This window comes from Aptenodytes patagonicus, chromosome 18 (assembly GCF_965638725.1).
Source record: "Aptenodytes patagonicus chromosome 18, bAptPat1.pri.cur, whole genome shotgun sequence".
Lineage (NCBI taxonomy): Eukaryota > Metazoa > Chordata > Aves > Sphenisciformes > Spheniscidae > Aptenodytes > Aptenodytes patagonicus.
Window position 1 is genome coordinate 11063542 of NC_134966.1, and position 15992 is coordinate 11079533.

Below are 15992 nucleotides of genomic sequence, written 5' to 3' on the forward strand. Positions count from 1 at the left end.
GACACGACATTTTATATCCGTGTGACAACCTTGTGACTTCTGACTGACATTTGCAGGGTTATTTCCACTCCGTAATGAACAGGGCAGTAGTATAAATCACTCTGCTGAGACAGACGGGCACTGGCTTTGAAAACTCTGTTATACTACAATTAGTGATAAAGAGAAGTGCAAATATAAGGCAGAATGGCTCGATTTCTTTTTTTCCTCCACTACTTTGGTATTTGGTGACCATGATAGAATTGTTTTGTTTTAGAAGGAGTTTTGTAGAATGTAGTTGGGAATATGTTTGCTCCTACCAACCAATTGAATCTGCTCATGTCCTGGAAAGTCATTCAACCACTACTTTCCTAATTTGATTGTTGCGGTTGGCATGCTCTGCGCAGCACTCGTGCTATATCCCAATAAATGCTCAAGGATTTAGAGGGGTGGTGGTTTTACATGTGTAGTCAGGTCTAAAAAAACTTGTCAGAAATGATTCTGCTGATCCCTTAATTAGAATTCTGTAACCCACTTTTTGGAGGAGAAACAATTGTTTTGAGTAATGAGAGAGTATGTTTTGATTGAAGGATGTACAATAATCTGCCCTGAATCTGCTCTGCTGCATTGTACAGAATTAACTTATTTCTCTATATTTGTTCATATTCAAAGCATAAATAATTTAGCATTTTGTCTCTCTCTGTGAATGTGAGAAGCATGCTTGCTGATTTCAGATCAGATGGAGCAGTGATGTTTATTACTCTGATGTCAGGGAATGATTGTTGCATATTTAATATCACCATAAATAAAAATCCTGTAGCTGTGTTCCCACTTGTGGGATCAGCATGTGGCTCTCTCCTAATGCATCTGATCTACAGGACTCAAAGCTTTCGTGTGATGAAAGCAGAGGCTTTGCTTGCCCACAGTGCTACAGGGCATGAGTGGCAACTGCATTTACCAGCGTGCCCTGCCTGGCTGGTGTCCACCAGCATCTTCCCGCAGCACTCTCAGCCCCCACCTGCTCAAGCAAAATCATTTATCCTTGACAGAATTGCTCAGAGACTTACACCGTGTGACAAAGCAAATACCAGAAGAAGTAAAACAAACCTCATTAAAATAAAGTGGCTGGATGATAAGGCGAATGTTTAACATACCTTTTAAAAGCATATTTCTTTTCTTCGTTTTATCTTACTAATGCCTTTAAAAACCACCTGAAAGTATTTTACAGTAATTGCCAAAGTAGCTGGAGTTTTTAGCATTCTTACAATGGGCATTGAGCATCTCTGATTTTAGTAGGTGCATTTCAAAATGTGGGGAAAATACCGTGCAGTGGGTGAGTATCTGGGCCATGTCTATTATTCCTATTTATAATTAAAATTTCTTCAAAGTGTGGCACAAGTATTACCGCATTCTGCAGTAATGGGCCCAGGTGTTGTGCTGCACAGTAGTAGTTCTGCAGTGTTTCGGTCCATTCTCTGCTGTGCATGTATGCAGGATTTTGCTCAGGCGCCTTGCTGAACTCTGGCTTGTCACTCAGTGTCGTTTTCCATTTTCTCCTCTAAAATTCACTGGCATGGAGAGAAGTTCTTATACATTTTACCTAAGACACTTGCCAGAATAAAGGGAGCGAGGCACTGTTTGGCAATGGTGAAAAGCAAGGGAGAAAGAGAGAGCTTTGTCCATGAGCCATTTGCAAGCCAAGACAGTCCCGCTAGGTCACATTCTTGTTCTCTCAGCCTTGGCATGGATCGCCTCTTTTTAATGGAGTCCAGTGTTCCCAGTGTTTCCAAACTTGTTTTAGTGTTTGCAGCAAGCTGGGATGGTCTCCGAGAAACAGTTTGTCTGGATCTGATTTAGAGCAAGGCAGCGTCATTGTGTTGGAGGCGTGAGAGTCTCTGCATGGCTCTCCAGCACTGTGAATGCGAAGAGACGGACGTTGTTCCCGCTCGCGCCTGGAAGGCTGAGGTCTCTGAGAGGGTCCACGTCAGTGTCTCAGGGTGGATCGGGCACATGCTTCTCAGGTGACTTTCCCAGTTGTCCCCACTTACTGTGCTTGGGTCTGCACCACGGAGCAGTCTCAGTCCCTGGAGTGCTTTCAGCGTGAGCTGAACCAACTGATGTGCTCCAGGAGTTTTACATGTGGCACTGCTCCAGCCACCTCCCCTCCCCAGGGTACAGGCAGGGCTTCAGTCCTCAGCACCGATTCTTCCTACTTAAAATTTGCTCGTGTTGCACCTACCTGCTCATGTGGTCATGGCCCAAATACAGCATCGCTGGAGTAAGAGAACTGTGCGGAGGAGGAAAGCCCTCCCGTCCAGCCCTGAGAGTAACTCCACTGAAGCCAGCGATACAGCGATACAGTCTTAAACAGATGTGGATCAGAAATGGTTCAAACCCCTTCCTTTGCTGGAACACAGCCATTTTGCTTGTTTAGTATTCTAAAAGCAGAGTTAATAACTGGTTTTATCTCTATTCTCATTTCTCACGTACATATAAAGTCTCTGTTGATGTTTAGCTTGACAAGCCAGGCTGCAGTTATGATGCCAAAAAATCTCAAAACTGTCATGGAGTGAGACAAGGATAAAGGAAAAAAACAACTTAGATAAAAGGGCTGTGGACTCAGAAATGCTGTATGTGGCTCACTTCCCAAACCTCAGAGAGACTTATTAATTTACATCACGGAAGTCTTTATGGTGCACAACTCAAGTGGCTTTCTGGCTCCACTTGGGATTTCATTGGATTTACGAAGAAGCTGCTTTCACACTTCTACAGTCAAAGGCATTTAAAAGCATTTTTGTTTCTTAGAGTATATATGGTAATAAAGTGTATAAGGCCTGGTATAAGGGAAGCCATATGTCAAAGGTAGGCCAAGACTGTACTCAGAAATTGCACATCAACCTAATGCAGGTTTTTCTTTTTATTGCCTTGTTCCAAACAATTAGTGTTCAGACTTAGATTTAACATTCAGTCCTTTGCTGCATCCTTGGTGCTTTCCGTCTGAGCAGGAAGACGACCTGGGTTAGGCACTGTCTGATGTTATATCACAGGCAGGCGCTTGGAACAAGAGTTTGGGTTTCCTCCCCGAGCTTTTTCCAGCTGTTTTTGTTTTGTCATGACAATTACATTGGTCGTTATTAAAATAAAAACAGAAGGGAAGTAAAATGATTCATCTTTCCAAGCAGTTTTGCTAAAGAGTGTCATTCATTCAACACTGGCAGGAATGTGTCTGCTTAGGAAAATGTGCTTTGTCCAAGGGACTGGACTGCTCAAAAGGCTGCGTCCTTTTTCACCTGGGAGGGCTAAATGTGCTAGTGACTGGTGTTTCTGACTGGGACCAAAAAATCGGTGTTTGCCCTGGCACCATCATCCCTTGGGGTCAGCCAGATCGGGGCGGGCAGACATGAGAGCAGGGTCAGGCCTTGGCTCTCCCTCCTAGAGGTGAACCCATCGGAGCAGGGCTGAAGCCTGCTGCCAGTGGACCATTGTGGGGAGCCTGTGCTGCTGCTGCCAGCCCGAACTAAAACTGTCTGTTGCCCAGGGACTGGGGTAACACTTTCCACCAGCTCTAATCTCTTTATAAAAAAACTAAACTAAAAAAAACCTTAAACAAGAAAATTTAAGTTATTATCCCATCATTTGTAAACATGGATGTGTGTGTTGTGGGCACTTCAGAGAGAAGGTGCTTGGCAGCTTTTCCGAAGTTGTCTATATGCTGCACAGCAGCTGCTGGTGCAGCTGGTTTTTGCAGAAGTGTGTAGGTTGGAGAGTGCAGAGCATTTAACCCATCCCTCTGCATCAGGGGAAGATTGGCTTGTATTATCCTTGCTTTAGCCCCCCCCCCATAATCAGCTAACCAGATCCTCATCAGTCGTGTATTTCTCAAGTGTCCAAAGAAGGAGTGAAGCAATCGTGGAGCATCTTCCTCACTTGGCAATTGTTTTAATTTCTCGGAAGTCTGCATTGTATCAGTACTGTCCCTGTCCCACCCCTTTGATGCCGAATGCGCCCAGCAATTTGAATTGTCGTCCTCGTGCTCTGCAAATGAGCTATGACTGGAGGTTATGGAGTGACTTATTCACAGAATGTGCTCAGTTACTCATCAACAGCCAGGGTCCGTTCGTGTAATTCCCCTTGACAAGCTGATGATTTCCTAATGGAAAGACAGCCCTGACACCGCAGGCATGCGCACAGCCTTCCAGCCAGGGCCTGGAGTGAATCATGCTCCATGTGATCACCTCCAGCGAGACCATTCCCGAGCGCGCGTGTGTGTGTGTCTGGGTTTTGGAAGCTAGCAACAATTGTACTGGTCTGGAACATGAAGTCGGGGAGCTACAAATACAGCGCAGAAAAAGAAAAGTAATACTAGGGGGCTGATAATAGGAAATGGAGCTTTTCGCCTCACAGTTTGAAGCCCGTATGGACTGAGATGGCCAGCTGCTGCTTTTGAGGAGCACTGGAGAAGTGGCACTGTATGAGGTCCCCCAAGGCCATTCTCCCTTGCAGCCCTGCATGGCCCCTGCCACCTTGGCCAGCAGCCTGGGCAGGGGACACCCGTCCTGGGGGCGGTGGCTGGGCTCCTGGGTGGGGAGGTGGCACAGCTCTTGCTGAAGAGAGCTCCTGTTTCACCTGCACTGGTTTGGGAGCTTCAGCTGAATCACCAGCGTTTGGCAGTGCCTGTGTGTCCCCTGGATGAATCCTGCGCTGCCTCCAGCCCTGTAACAGAGACATCTGGAGATGGCTGGGGGTCAGTCCTGTCCTGGAAAGGAGAGACAGTACAGTCTAGGGCCACACAGCATATACTTTTTAAACGGCCCCAGTTGTTTTATGAAGCCATTTTAGGTTTTCATGCTGCTTGTGCAGGACTGGTGACTGCAGTGACTTACAGCTCTTGTTTGTGATGGCAAGTGGAAAGCAGTTGGGACTGGTTGGGCTGAGCAGGACTTTGCTTCACGATGTTTACAGTGCTGTTGCTCATTTGGGAACTAACCCGCTGCTTTCGGTTTTGATCCACTGACATGGTATATAAAGACATCCAGCCTCTCGCTTGCGAGGCTGGCAGGGAGAAGAGGTGGCACAGCCGGCCAGCTGGCTCCTGCCGTCGGGGGGAGGTGAGTCACGCTCATCCGCTGGCACTGGCCTCGGAGGTGCCCGGCGCTGCCCGCTCAGTGCCCACCCAGGCAAACACCCGCTTTCTCCTCTCTGGCTTCCTCGCTCTGGTGCTGGCAACTGCATCTGGGAGTTAAGGGCAGGCTTCGGTACCCGGTGGGAGCCTGCTGCCTGTCTGCCTCTCTGCCCTTCCCCATGCTGGGGATGCTGCAGGACCCACCTTCTTCTTGGGCAGCGCTGGGTTTCTAGTAGCTTGTTTGTCTTTTAAGCCCTCTACCTGTGTTCCCATCTGCTTGAGCCTTGGGCAGGAAAAGAGGTGTAGGGAATGAGGAGAGGGGGCGGCAGGGGGCTGGGAACAGGGCAAAGTGAGGGCAGTGGATGTTGGGAAGGAATTTGCAGAGCTGGACCCGAGAGTTCAGCCTCGTGCTTCGGGCCATTCTGGCTTAACTGTGCCCTAGCATTGTTCAGTCCTTAGTTGTCAGCTCTGGAGAAGCTTTCTGAGATCCGTTGCGTGCGTGCCCTGTCTGACAGTGGGGGCCCGGCAGGCGCAGTCAGTGCCGAGCGAGGGGAGCTGCTGGCAGCACACGCTCCGGGTGGATGCTGCAGCGCTGTCGGCAGCCTCTGCCATGGGCAGCTCGGCTCCCTGGGCCAGCGTGGACGTGCTCAGTGAAGTAGGCTGATCTTTATAGTCACTTAAACCTACAAATCTGTCAGCTGCCTCCCCAAGTGGAGTAGGTTCTGATTTACCGATTTACAGCTTGTGTTACCAGAGTAAATCACTCGGCTAACAGCCAGCTGATGGGAGTCCATCACCTTCGCAGCCCTGAGCTGGTTAAACTTCCCCAGCGTGCCAGAGATGTTACCGTGGTTTGAGGTAGGGACTCTATGGTGCATCATACTCTGCCCCTTCTCTTTGCCTCATCTTATTTGTCATCAGAGAAGGCACAGAGCCCTTCACAGAGCCATCAGCCATGTGTGCCCACGGACACGCACCCTTCCAGAACAGAGTCCGGTTTTAGCTGTGATGGTGTAAATCCAGGGCAGCCTCATCAGCTCAGGAGCAGATTGCAATTTTGTTAATGAGAACATACGCTGGCCCCATGTATTCCCAGGGATTTGACCTAAGCTTAGCATCTGTCAGGATAAGAAAAAGTGGTTTAGTGGCAGTGGCATAGTGGCAGTTCAGAGGATGGGGAGTGTGGCAGAGAGGGTTGCTGGCTCTTCCCTCTTGAGGGACGGTTTTATATTCCAGCAGAGGAAGAAAAAACATTTGTGGAAATCAGTGTTTTAAGAAATCAAATGCAAGAACAAAATCTAAACCCTAACTTTCCAGATCAAAACATTTTGAATTTTCTCAGAAGAAAGTAAGATAAGAATTTTTGTTTTCTGCTATGCAGATTTAACCCTTCGGAGTTGGGGAACAACAAAGCAAAGCCAGTGACAGTGAGTGGAAAAGGCAAGAGTCAGGACTGTGTGTAAGGAGTGGAACCCAGGCTAGATCTGCAGAGAAAGATGTGTCCATGCAACTATGTTTGTTTTAACTCAATCTAGTTACATCAACTCAGGCTGTTAGTGTAGTGCATCTAAATGGTTTTAACTCTTCTTGTGATCAGTACAGGCTAATGGCCTAAAATGTAGGTTTACCACATTAAGAACGGAGTAAAATTGCAGATGAGGCAGGCACAGTTCTACCTCAAAGGAGTTAACTCAGGCTAAGCCAGGTTGTGGGGAGCTGTGTAGTGACCCCAAATAACTACTGCAAAGGAAAACCCTCCCAGATTCTGTCTCTGTAAAAATTTTGCACAACTATCAGTGTAAAATACAGCCATTTTTGCAATGAAGATGAGCTGGAGTTTAATTTGGTTAATAACTGAGGCAAGTTAATCCTGTTCAGGCAAGGATCAAACCAGTTTCAATGCATCTGTGTCAGTGCTTTGCATCTGTCTAACTAGATTGATTTAAAATAACTTGGTTACAAAAGGGAATCCTGTACAGCTACTGCATCAGGGCTCGTACCTGTCCCTGTTCCTGCCTCCATTACCTTCCTGCAGTATGAAGCTTTTGGTCAAGTTCCGCTCTGGTTCCCTTGTGTGGTAGACGAGGATGGATATTTTTGTGTATCAAGACAGGGCTGCTCACAAAGCTCGTTCAGGAATCTCTTCATGTCCCATCCAGGAGGTGGTAAAAAGTGTGTCTGGTCAGAAAGATTGACTGGGTCTAATTTCATCTCTCTGAGAGAAATAAGTAATCAAATGTTATGAAAACAAATGTTGGTTGACCTCTCTGTTTGAAGCTCATACGTTGGTAACGAGAATTAGGGTTTTCTAAACTTGTTATCTTTCGCTATCACAGATAGCTCTCTTTAAAAAGAGAGCCAAGACCAAATGTAGAGTTGAGCTTTCATCCCTCGAAGGGAAGATGGGTGTGAGATCCCAGCACCCCTGTTTGCTGTGTCGGCTAGAGGGTAAATTGGGGCCGATGTGTGTCACAGAGAACGCAGCCCAGGACTGTACTTCTGCGTTTGCAGTAACAGCTCTGCAGCCCCTTCTCCTCCAGGCTGGCAGCCTGGCTCCAAGGCCCCCTCCCCAGGATCTGTGCAGAGGTGAGGGCTGGATACAAGTGCAAGGGACTGCCCTTCAGCGAGGCAGGAGCAACATAACCCCCTGGAAGCTCAGCTGCAACACTGATATGGCTCAGACAGAGCGAAGGGGAGGCTGTAGGTCCACAGGTCCCTGAGTGAACAGTCAGCAGCAAAGCTGGCATGCTGCTCATCGTCTTCTTTTAATTAATATGTTATTCAGCCAGGTTAAGAGACTTTGTACTTCTGAGGTCTGATTCAGATTTGCAAAGCTTGTTGCCACCATGGCTGGCTTTGTCCTGCAGGTACCAAAAGGCACACTCTGTATAAACACATTTGCATTCATAAACACATTCAGAGTCCAATACACTTACTGTGGCTTTGATAAGAGCCTGTCCCTCCCTTCCCTGGAGAGTGCCATCCTGACTACATTTTGAAATCACAAACCATGACTCTCATTTAAAGTAGAATAGCCTGTGTTTTCATCTCCGGGAAGCCACATCCTATCCTCAGTCCTGTGTAACCGTAACTAGCTCTTAACAGACCCCAGCAGCTTTCACAGATTCACTGATGTAACAGCCTGTGTCCACAGCTGGGAAACTGAGGCACAAAAAGGCAGAGTGACCACACCAACCCTGTGTAAAAAAGACAAAGCCTTTTTTTTCAGGCTGTACTTACTCTAGGTATCACTGTGATACTTTATCAGCTCTTGCTATACAGAGATTTATATGAAAACATTTCTATTCCATTGAAGTAATATTCAGAGATTAATTTTTTAGGGTATTGGCATTGATTCCTGAGTGCACGTGCCCTCCTCCTCCCACCAGCAGTCTATATCCAGGGAGAGCTGCATTGACCAAGTTGGAGGAAAGCTCACTTGCCCTAATTTATTGAAAAAAATAATTTTAGGTTTAAAATAGGGCTGTCATTTATGAACCCTGTTCAACCTGTTCTTCACTCCTGAGTCTTCACTCTGACCTTCTCCATATCTTAAATCCTGTGGGCTGTACACTGTGTTCATTAGTTAAACTTCCAGAAGGGAGCAGCAGGTGTGGGTTGCGGATAAGGACTGCATGCAAGCTTGGCTCTGTGCTTATCTGTGTACCCCTAGCAGGCTGCGACTGTAATTTAATTTAGGGCAGTGCCAGGATTTGGAATTTTAAGAGTTTTTCACAGTTTGTAAGCTTTAATAACAATTTTTACATCAGCACTGGAAGTAGCTGCCCCTGGCATTACATGAAGTATGCAGTAATGATACTTGCACTTCAAAAAATGAGCCGGAGAACTGATGCGGTGCATCCCAGTATTGCAAAGTTTAATTCCTGGTCAGGGAGACTGGAACGGTAAGAGCCAGCCTGGCCAGAGAGGGTCAGGGGTCCCAGCGGGGTCGCTGGAGCTGACCGAGGGTCGGTGCGGAGCTGTACAGCTCGGTGTGGAGCTGTACTGCACTCTGCTCAGGGAAAAACAAATGGGTCATCCCTGGAAATGGATTGTCAGTGCCAGTCAGAAAAGAGAGATGGAGAGACCAGTAAAAAACAGTGAGGTGATCTTTAAAAATATCTTTCTTTTTTCCTACCTGTATGTTGGGGGGGGGTAGGTGGGGACTGCAGACAGCATTTGCAAGCTTTCCAGTGCCGATGGCTTTTTCTGAGGTCCCGTTCTGTCAGGCATCGCTGCACGGATTCTGCAGACAGACACGTCTTACTGCTTGGGGATTTGGAGATGTTTTTAGTATGGACGTGGCTGTTTGTGGAGGTGCTGCGGTTCCTGTGTCAGTATTACTGCTTTCTGTTGGTAGGTGGCTGTGGAGAGCACCCCAGAAGGGAAAGCCCCAGGCTGTCAGGAGAAGGGGGCTCGTAGCTACCTCCAGCATCTGTGCCTGCGAGACAAGCCCAGGGACAGTGCTAATGGGCTGGGAGCGTGCACCCAGTCAGGCACTGGGTCTGCCTTCAGCATTCCTTAGTGCTTTCTGATTTCCCTTTACCTTGTCAGCATACGCTCAGGTGCAGTGTACAAGAGTGCAAAAATATTCTGTGTCTTCCAAGGGCTTCTGTCTCCTGTAACATGCTGGAGGCAGAGGAGAGCAGGGGATAGCGCTTTGCTCCCTGGGATGGATTGCCTACAGTTACAGCTCTGAAAGCCATAGAAAAATCACTGACTTCATCAGTGTGAATCTCTCATTCCATCTGAAAAGAAGGTTCCCATGAGAAGGATGTGCTTTATATCCCTAAAAGACACTAAAATCTATCTGGCTAGAAGGCAGATAGCAATTGAAAGAAATTAGCTTTATATCCTGGTGCCATCTCTGGGTAAAATACACACAATCAAAACAAACTTTAAAATGCTTTGAGCTTTTCTTCTTTTTTTTTTTTTATGGAAGAGTTCAGCAGCAGAAAAAGAACATTTTCCTAACTTTATTCTGATCATAAACTTTTCATTGATTGGATGTTGTTTTTTAAGAACATCATTTTGTTTAAGAACATCATTCAGTCTCTGAAGTCAGCTATTGCCTATTAAACTGAAGCTATTATATATGCCACTATTGTTAGACAGAAGGACAAATAAAAATAAAATGTAGTTTGGATGCTAAAACATGTATTTGTGTTTGTCAGGCTCAAAGTCATATGCCATTGGTACCCCTGTGTAGTTTAGATTTGAAATTCAAAACTTGACTCCTGCAAATGCTTCTTGGCTCAAATTGTCGCTGAATGTTAAGTAGTGTCTCTGAGGCGAGACTAATAGCACAAAATGATATTGAATGTTTGCAGGAATGGGAACTCACAAAAAGGTTTATAAAAATCTGCTGCTAATAACAATGTTACATTTTAAATAAAACCTCCAGAAAAGATGAATGGCACCTCAGTAAAGACAGGTTTCCTGTTGATCGGGATTACATTTCTAGAGCAAAGTCTAATGCTTGTTCAGGAGAGCAGAAAAGTGAAGCTAATTACAAGCAGAAAGAGAAATTGGCCAGTCCAGATCCACTGTCTAGCTGCTATGAAATATGGAGTAAAAGGCAGCATTAGTCAGAGGTTAAATATTCCTTCAGTGTAAATACTATTTGATACGGTGCCTGATTTTTCAGAAGTGCTAGATGTCAATTCTCCTACATTGCTGCAGCTCGGCTTTTGTGAACATCAAGCACATTTTAATAAAGCAGGTGAAGAAATCTTTTAATAATCTCTTAGTTTAATCTGGCCATTGTTCCTGTAGTCTGCAAGGCCTGGGTAATTTTTGTGCCCTTCAGCTTCAGATTACCTTTTTGCTGAAACTGAACTGAAGGACAAAATAAACAAACACAAATGCAGTCAAGGTTACAGGCTGTGCAGCTGTAGTTCTTGCGCGCTCGGAGGCTACTATGTGAATATGCAGTTTGATGGAGGAACACTGGGAGTCCTGAGAGTTGATTTAACGGTATCTGCAGTGAAATCTGTGTGTTGCTTGATGGTGCCATAGGTTGCAGTACACCCATTGAAGAGGTTTTCAGAAGAGCCCCACAATAATGACTATGCCCGCCCCAACGCTTGAGCAGCAACCCAGTAACAGCCAGCCAGTTGTGCAATTACATGTCTTTTAATGTTAATTATGCTGAAGTACGGGATTGTTCGAACTTTCTAAAACAAGTGCTTTTTAGGACATCAACAGGCATTTTGATTTTAATTGTAAATTTGGAATAAATCTGGGTAATCACCGTCCCTTTTACTTCTAACTCTTCAAGGTTATTGGGGAATTAGTTTTTTCCCAGTGATAAACAGCGTGGTCATAAAGCACTGGCTTCACAGTCAAGAAGTGAGAGATACCTGGGTTTAATAGCTCAAAAAGGGAAACACAGCAGGAGTTTGGAAAGGTCGCTGCCCAGAGGGCATGAGGCAAAGCTGTGTCTGACCATCCTCCCCTGTCCAACCGAGGAAACAGAATAAGCCAGGCCCGGCTGGGACCAAAGGAGAAAAAGTGACCCAAGAAAAGAGGGCTACAAATAATACAAATAATAATCACTGAGCCTAACTGTGAATGGAAAACTTACTCTAATAACCCACAGAAGGTACTATTTTACCTGCCCTCTGACGAAACACAGTGGCTTTCCTTTCACAAATGCTATTTCTTAAACAGTGAGTCATGTGGGTGGGTGCTGGGATCCTGTAAGTAACACGAGGTGCAAATGTGAAGAAGGGGTAGAGGTCACGTACAGTGCCCCGAGGAGGATGCCGGCGTTGGCAATGATAATAATAGCTCTGACCGTGTTGTATACCTGCACATCACCCTCCGAACAGAGCCGCTGGTGGGAAGAACAACAGTCTGCAGGGAAACACCACTTTGTGCAGATGAGGAATGAGGTACAAGCTTGATTTAAGGAAGCTGGGATAAACCCTGGCTTGGAATAAAATTAGCTAGCTGAGACTTTGACGTACAGACTTCTTTTTGGTGGTAGTAATGCTCACTGCAGCAGTATTTAAGCATTGAATCAACGGAGTGCTGTTTCTTCACTGCCTGGTACTCCCTGGGGAGGGGGAAAACGCAGTCCCCGAGGCCCTGGTCTGCAAAGTTTTAGCTTCTGTACCTCCTGAGCTACACAAGGATATTCAGTCCAGAGGCCACAGGGAGGTGGGGGGGATGAATGACCTGTGCATTACAGACCTGTAGCCCCAAGAAGTTTGCGTGTTTTAGACACCAACCCAAGTACAGCGTGATCGATGGGGCAGCCCGCTGGGGCAGGGGCATGGCAGCACGTTACTGTTGGGAAACACATTTGTCATTCGCGGAGGTGAGAGTGTGAAGAACAAATGTGCAGCAGGACAGTACCACAGAGCACCTGGGGCCTCCAAGTTCATACGCTACTTCATCTCCCGATGCCTGGCTCATGTGCCAGTCCTGCACAGACCGGCCGTCTGGAATTTCAGGTCTGGGACAGGGGAAATTCAGCTGGGCAGTTCCCAGCAAACAGAGCTCTTTCGCTGGCTCTTGCTGGTCTTCTTCCTTGTCATCTGGTAGCAGCAGTGGAGCTGTGCTGGGTCCTTACGTCAGCTGGAGCTGCCACAGTTCCAAGCGTATCTGGCTTCCTGCTAGAATGCAGGCCAAAAGCACATGCTTGTTGGGTTCAGTACTTCCTTCCAGATTGTCCTAATAATGTGTCTGAACGTGCAACACAAAACACTCCAGTGCTGGGCCGCAGAGAGAACCTGGATTCTCTCTTCTCCCGATGCCTTCGGTCTGCTCCGCTATCCACCCACTGCCAGTGCGAGGGCTCGTTCCAAAGTTCAGGTTCTGCATTTTCGTGCCTTGCCAGAAAGATAAAAGGGTTGGTAAAACTGTAACTTGACCTTAACATTTTGCCGCAGCGAGGGAGATAAGGTGCTAAAGGAAATACGGAGAGCAAAGCACTGATGGCTGTGGGAAAGGGGACCCCACAAGGCAAGGGCTCCCCATTGAGGACCCAAGTGCACTTACTCGGGAGCTGCTGGTGAGCCCAGCTCAGAGGCGGGAATGGCTCTGGATTGCTGACTGGGATTTCAGTCTGGAGTGCACCATATTTTTGCTCTGCTGCACAAAGGACCCCTGTGCTGCTGCTGCTGCAGATTTGAGAACGAAAAGATTGACTGAAGCTGCCTGTTATTATTTTTGGCTACTCCAGCAATGGATCAAAAACCTGACGCTGGGTTGATGCTGGTGCCCTACTTTATAGAAGCCCTGAAAAGCAGATCGAGGACAGCAAGCTTGTCTCTCTGCATGGCATCTGCCAGCAAAGGGTGAGAAAACTTCAAACTGCTGGCGGGAGAAATGGGGGGAGGCAAAAATGAGGCAAAATGTGCTAAATCCAGAGCACTGTTCGCAGACTGCAAGGGGACGGGGTCTGCATGTGCTCCACTAAGGAGGCAAGGTGGGAAATGCACTGACTGGGGCGTTCTGCTGCACAAGCTGCTCATCCCAGCATGGCTGGTGAGCTGATGCCGTTGTCCCTGGGGCGCGGTGGGACCCATTTACCCTGGAAGGAAGAAAAGGACCCCACTGGCCCTAAGTGACAGACAGTGCTCCTTATTATTCAAGCCCAGTAATAATGCTGCCAGTCCTTCACATTTTCTGGATCCCTTGGAGGTGAGAGAGGGTCATGCCCACCTCTCTGGCTGAGGAGGAAGAGGCATGTAAGTGAGGATGCGCAGGGAGTTGGTGTCGAGCTGGGCAGAGAACCTACGAATTTTGAGTCGTTTGTCAGTGCCACACGCGGTGGTGCTGGCTGGAGGGATGGTCCATTTGGGAATCCAGCTTGCAAGTCACTGGAGGAGGCGAGACTCGTGCCTGCTGCCAGTCTCCCACTCTGAGACCCGCTTCCTTCCCCTCTGGTGTGGGGAAACGCTGAGGTTTTTTTTTAATCAGGGATGTTTACCTTTGTTCTCGTTTTCCCCTCCAATGCTGAGCAGCAGTTGCAGCCCAGGTGTCTGCTTTCTCCCCTGATCTGGAGCAGCCTTGCATGAGCTGGAGGATTTATGATTTACTGCAGACATGGACGGTAGCCTTTGAAAAGTGGAAAAGGAAGCAGCCATAAATAACAGGCAGGGGACAGTGCCGTGTGGCGGTTTTTCATTTACTAGATAGTCCTACTTTGTTCTTGATGAGTAATGGAGGCATTTGAATACGCCACGATGACAGCAGCAGTCTGGCTCTGGGAACGTGTCGGCGTGGGCTGGGTGAGGATGGTGGCAATCAGGACAGTTGGACCATGCTGTGTAGCCTTCCCCTCTGTTCTCTACTGTCTCGCGTCCTCCTCTCGCACGTACCTGCTGCTCTGGGCACCGTGTTTTGCGAGTCTGCACTTCAACAACCCCAAGCTGCGCTGGGAGCGCCGGGGAGCCGGGCCGTGAGCACAGCGCTCACCTGAGCCTTGCCGGGTGCCGGCTGGAGTTCAGTTCTCATGCGGGATCGCTCTGTGCGTGAGAGGTGCCGGGGTGCGGATCATGGCTCACGCAGGTGCGGCTGGCTGCTGCTGCAGACGCTACTCCTTACTGTGGATTGCGCTGCTGCAAAGGTCAGTGACTCGGCTTTCCAAAATGGGAAAGGAACGTGCGTGTGCATCCGAGGGCAAGGACACCCGAGCGGGCGGCCTGGCGGCGGGCAGGCTGCTGCCTTCCTTCTCCCCTCCCCGGTGCTGTCAACCTGCAGGACGGCCTCCGAGCCGGGCAGGAGGGAAGCGGTCAGGGAAGAAGTGCCCTAGTGCGGTTTTTGCAAAAATAAAGGCTCCCGGAGAACTGGATTTTCCCGAGGCTTATCACAACAAAATGAAAGCGGCGAACGGACGCGGGCCAGGCTGGCTTTGGCGAGGGGTGAGCGGCTCGGCGACCGCGGGCCATCGGGGAGGGCTGCCGGCGCCCAGCCGGGCGCGCGGAGGGGCGGGCGGCGGCCCCGCTGGGCAGCAGGGAAGGCTGCTCGGCGGCGGCGGCGGGAGGGCAAGGCGGGTCCCCGCCGGCGTTCAGGGAAGAGCCGTCTCCGCCCGCACCCCCCGCAGCCGAGCCCGGCCTTCGCGCGGCTCCTCCGCGGCCGCTCCCGGGGCTGCGGCCGGGAAGCGCGGAGCGGGGGCGGCGGGCGCGGGGCGCTCTGCCCAGCTACAGCGCAGCCAATCCGGCGGCCCCGGCAGCGGCGCGGCGCGGCTGCCCGAGCGGGGCGGGGCGGCGGCGGCGGCGGCGGGGCCGGCCCGGGGCGGCGGGGGCCGGGGGGCGGCCCGCCCGCGGCCGGGGGGAGCGCGGCATGGCCGAGGCGGAGCGGGGCGGCGGCGCGGCGGCGCGGCGGGAGCCGGGCCCTGCGGGTGAGCGCGGGCGAAGGGGGTGCGGGTGAGCGCGTGTGCACGTGTGCGTGCGTGTGTACATGCGTGTGTACATGCGTGTGCGTGGGCCGGCGGAGGTCCGCGCCCCGCGCCGCGCAGCCCCGGGCACGGCCGGGGTTCCTGCGCGCCCAAAGCAAACTCCGCGCCCGGGCTGCAGCGCTCGCCCAGGGCTGCGGGCGGGCGGCCGCGGCCGCGCTCCGGGGCCGGACCCGCACATTGCCCGGCGGCGAAGCGGCGCTGCCTCGGCGGAGCCGGGCGCGGGAGGAGCCGCGCCGCCGCTTATCACAGCGGCTGCCGGCTGCGCCCCCGCGCCCCCCGGGCGGGATGGGGATGGGGCGGGGGCGCGGGGAGGCCCGGAGCGGGCCGGGGGCGGCGGGCAGGGAGCGGAGCGGAGCGGGGCCGGGGCGCGCAGGAGGCCACTGCGGCTGTTCGCCACCCGCCGCTGGGCGATTCCAGCCTGCCGCTCGCTCTCAGCCCGGTCCTCGGCACGGGTTGTTTATTTTTAGCAGCGCTCCGTCCATG

General features: G+C 50.1%; 1 protein-coding gene across 12 annotated transcripts in view; it reads left to right on the forward strand.

Annotated features, from left to right (window-relative positions):
• Positions 1-15992, forward strand: part of DAB2IP (DAB2 interacting protein) — a 211106-nt gene that overhangs the window by 139376 nt on the left and 55738 nt on the right. Inside the window, exon 1 of one of the 12 annotated variants that reach the window (XM_076355596.1) lies at positions 13064-13404. The exons of 10 other annotated variants lie outside the window; for them this stretch is intronic. In XM_076355596.1, the coding sequence (XP_076211711.1) occupies positions 13292-13404 (113 nt within the window). In that variant the 5' untranslated portion in view covers positions 13064-13291. Of the gene's footprint in view, positions 1-13063; positions 13405-15410; positions 15453-15992 lie in introns of those variants that run through there. One more of the 12 variants, XM_076355597.1, reaches the window with a different exon arrangement.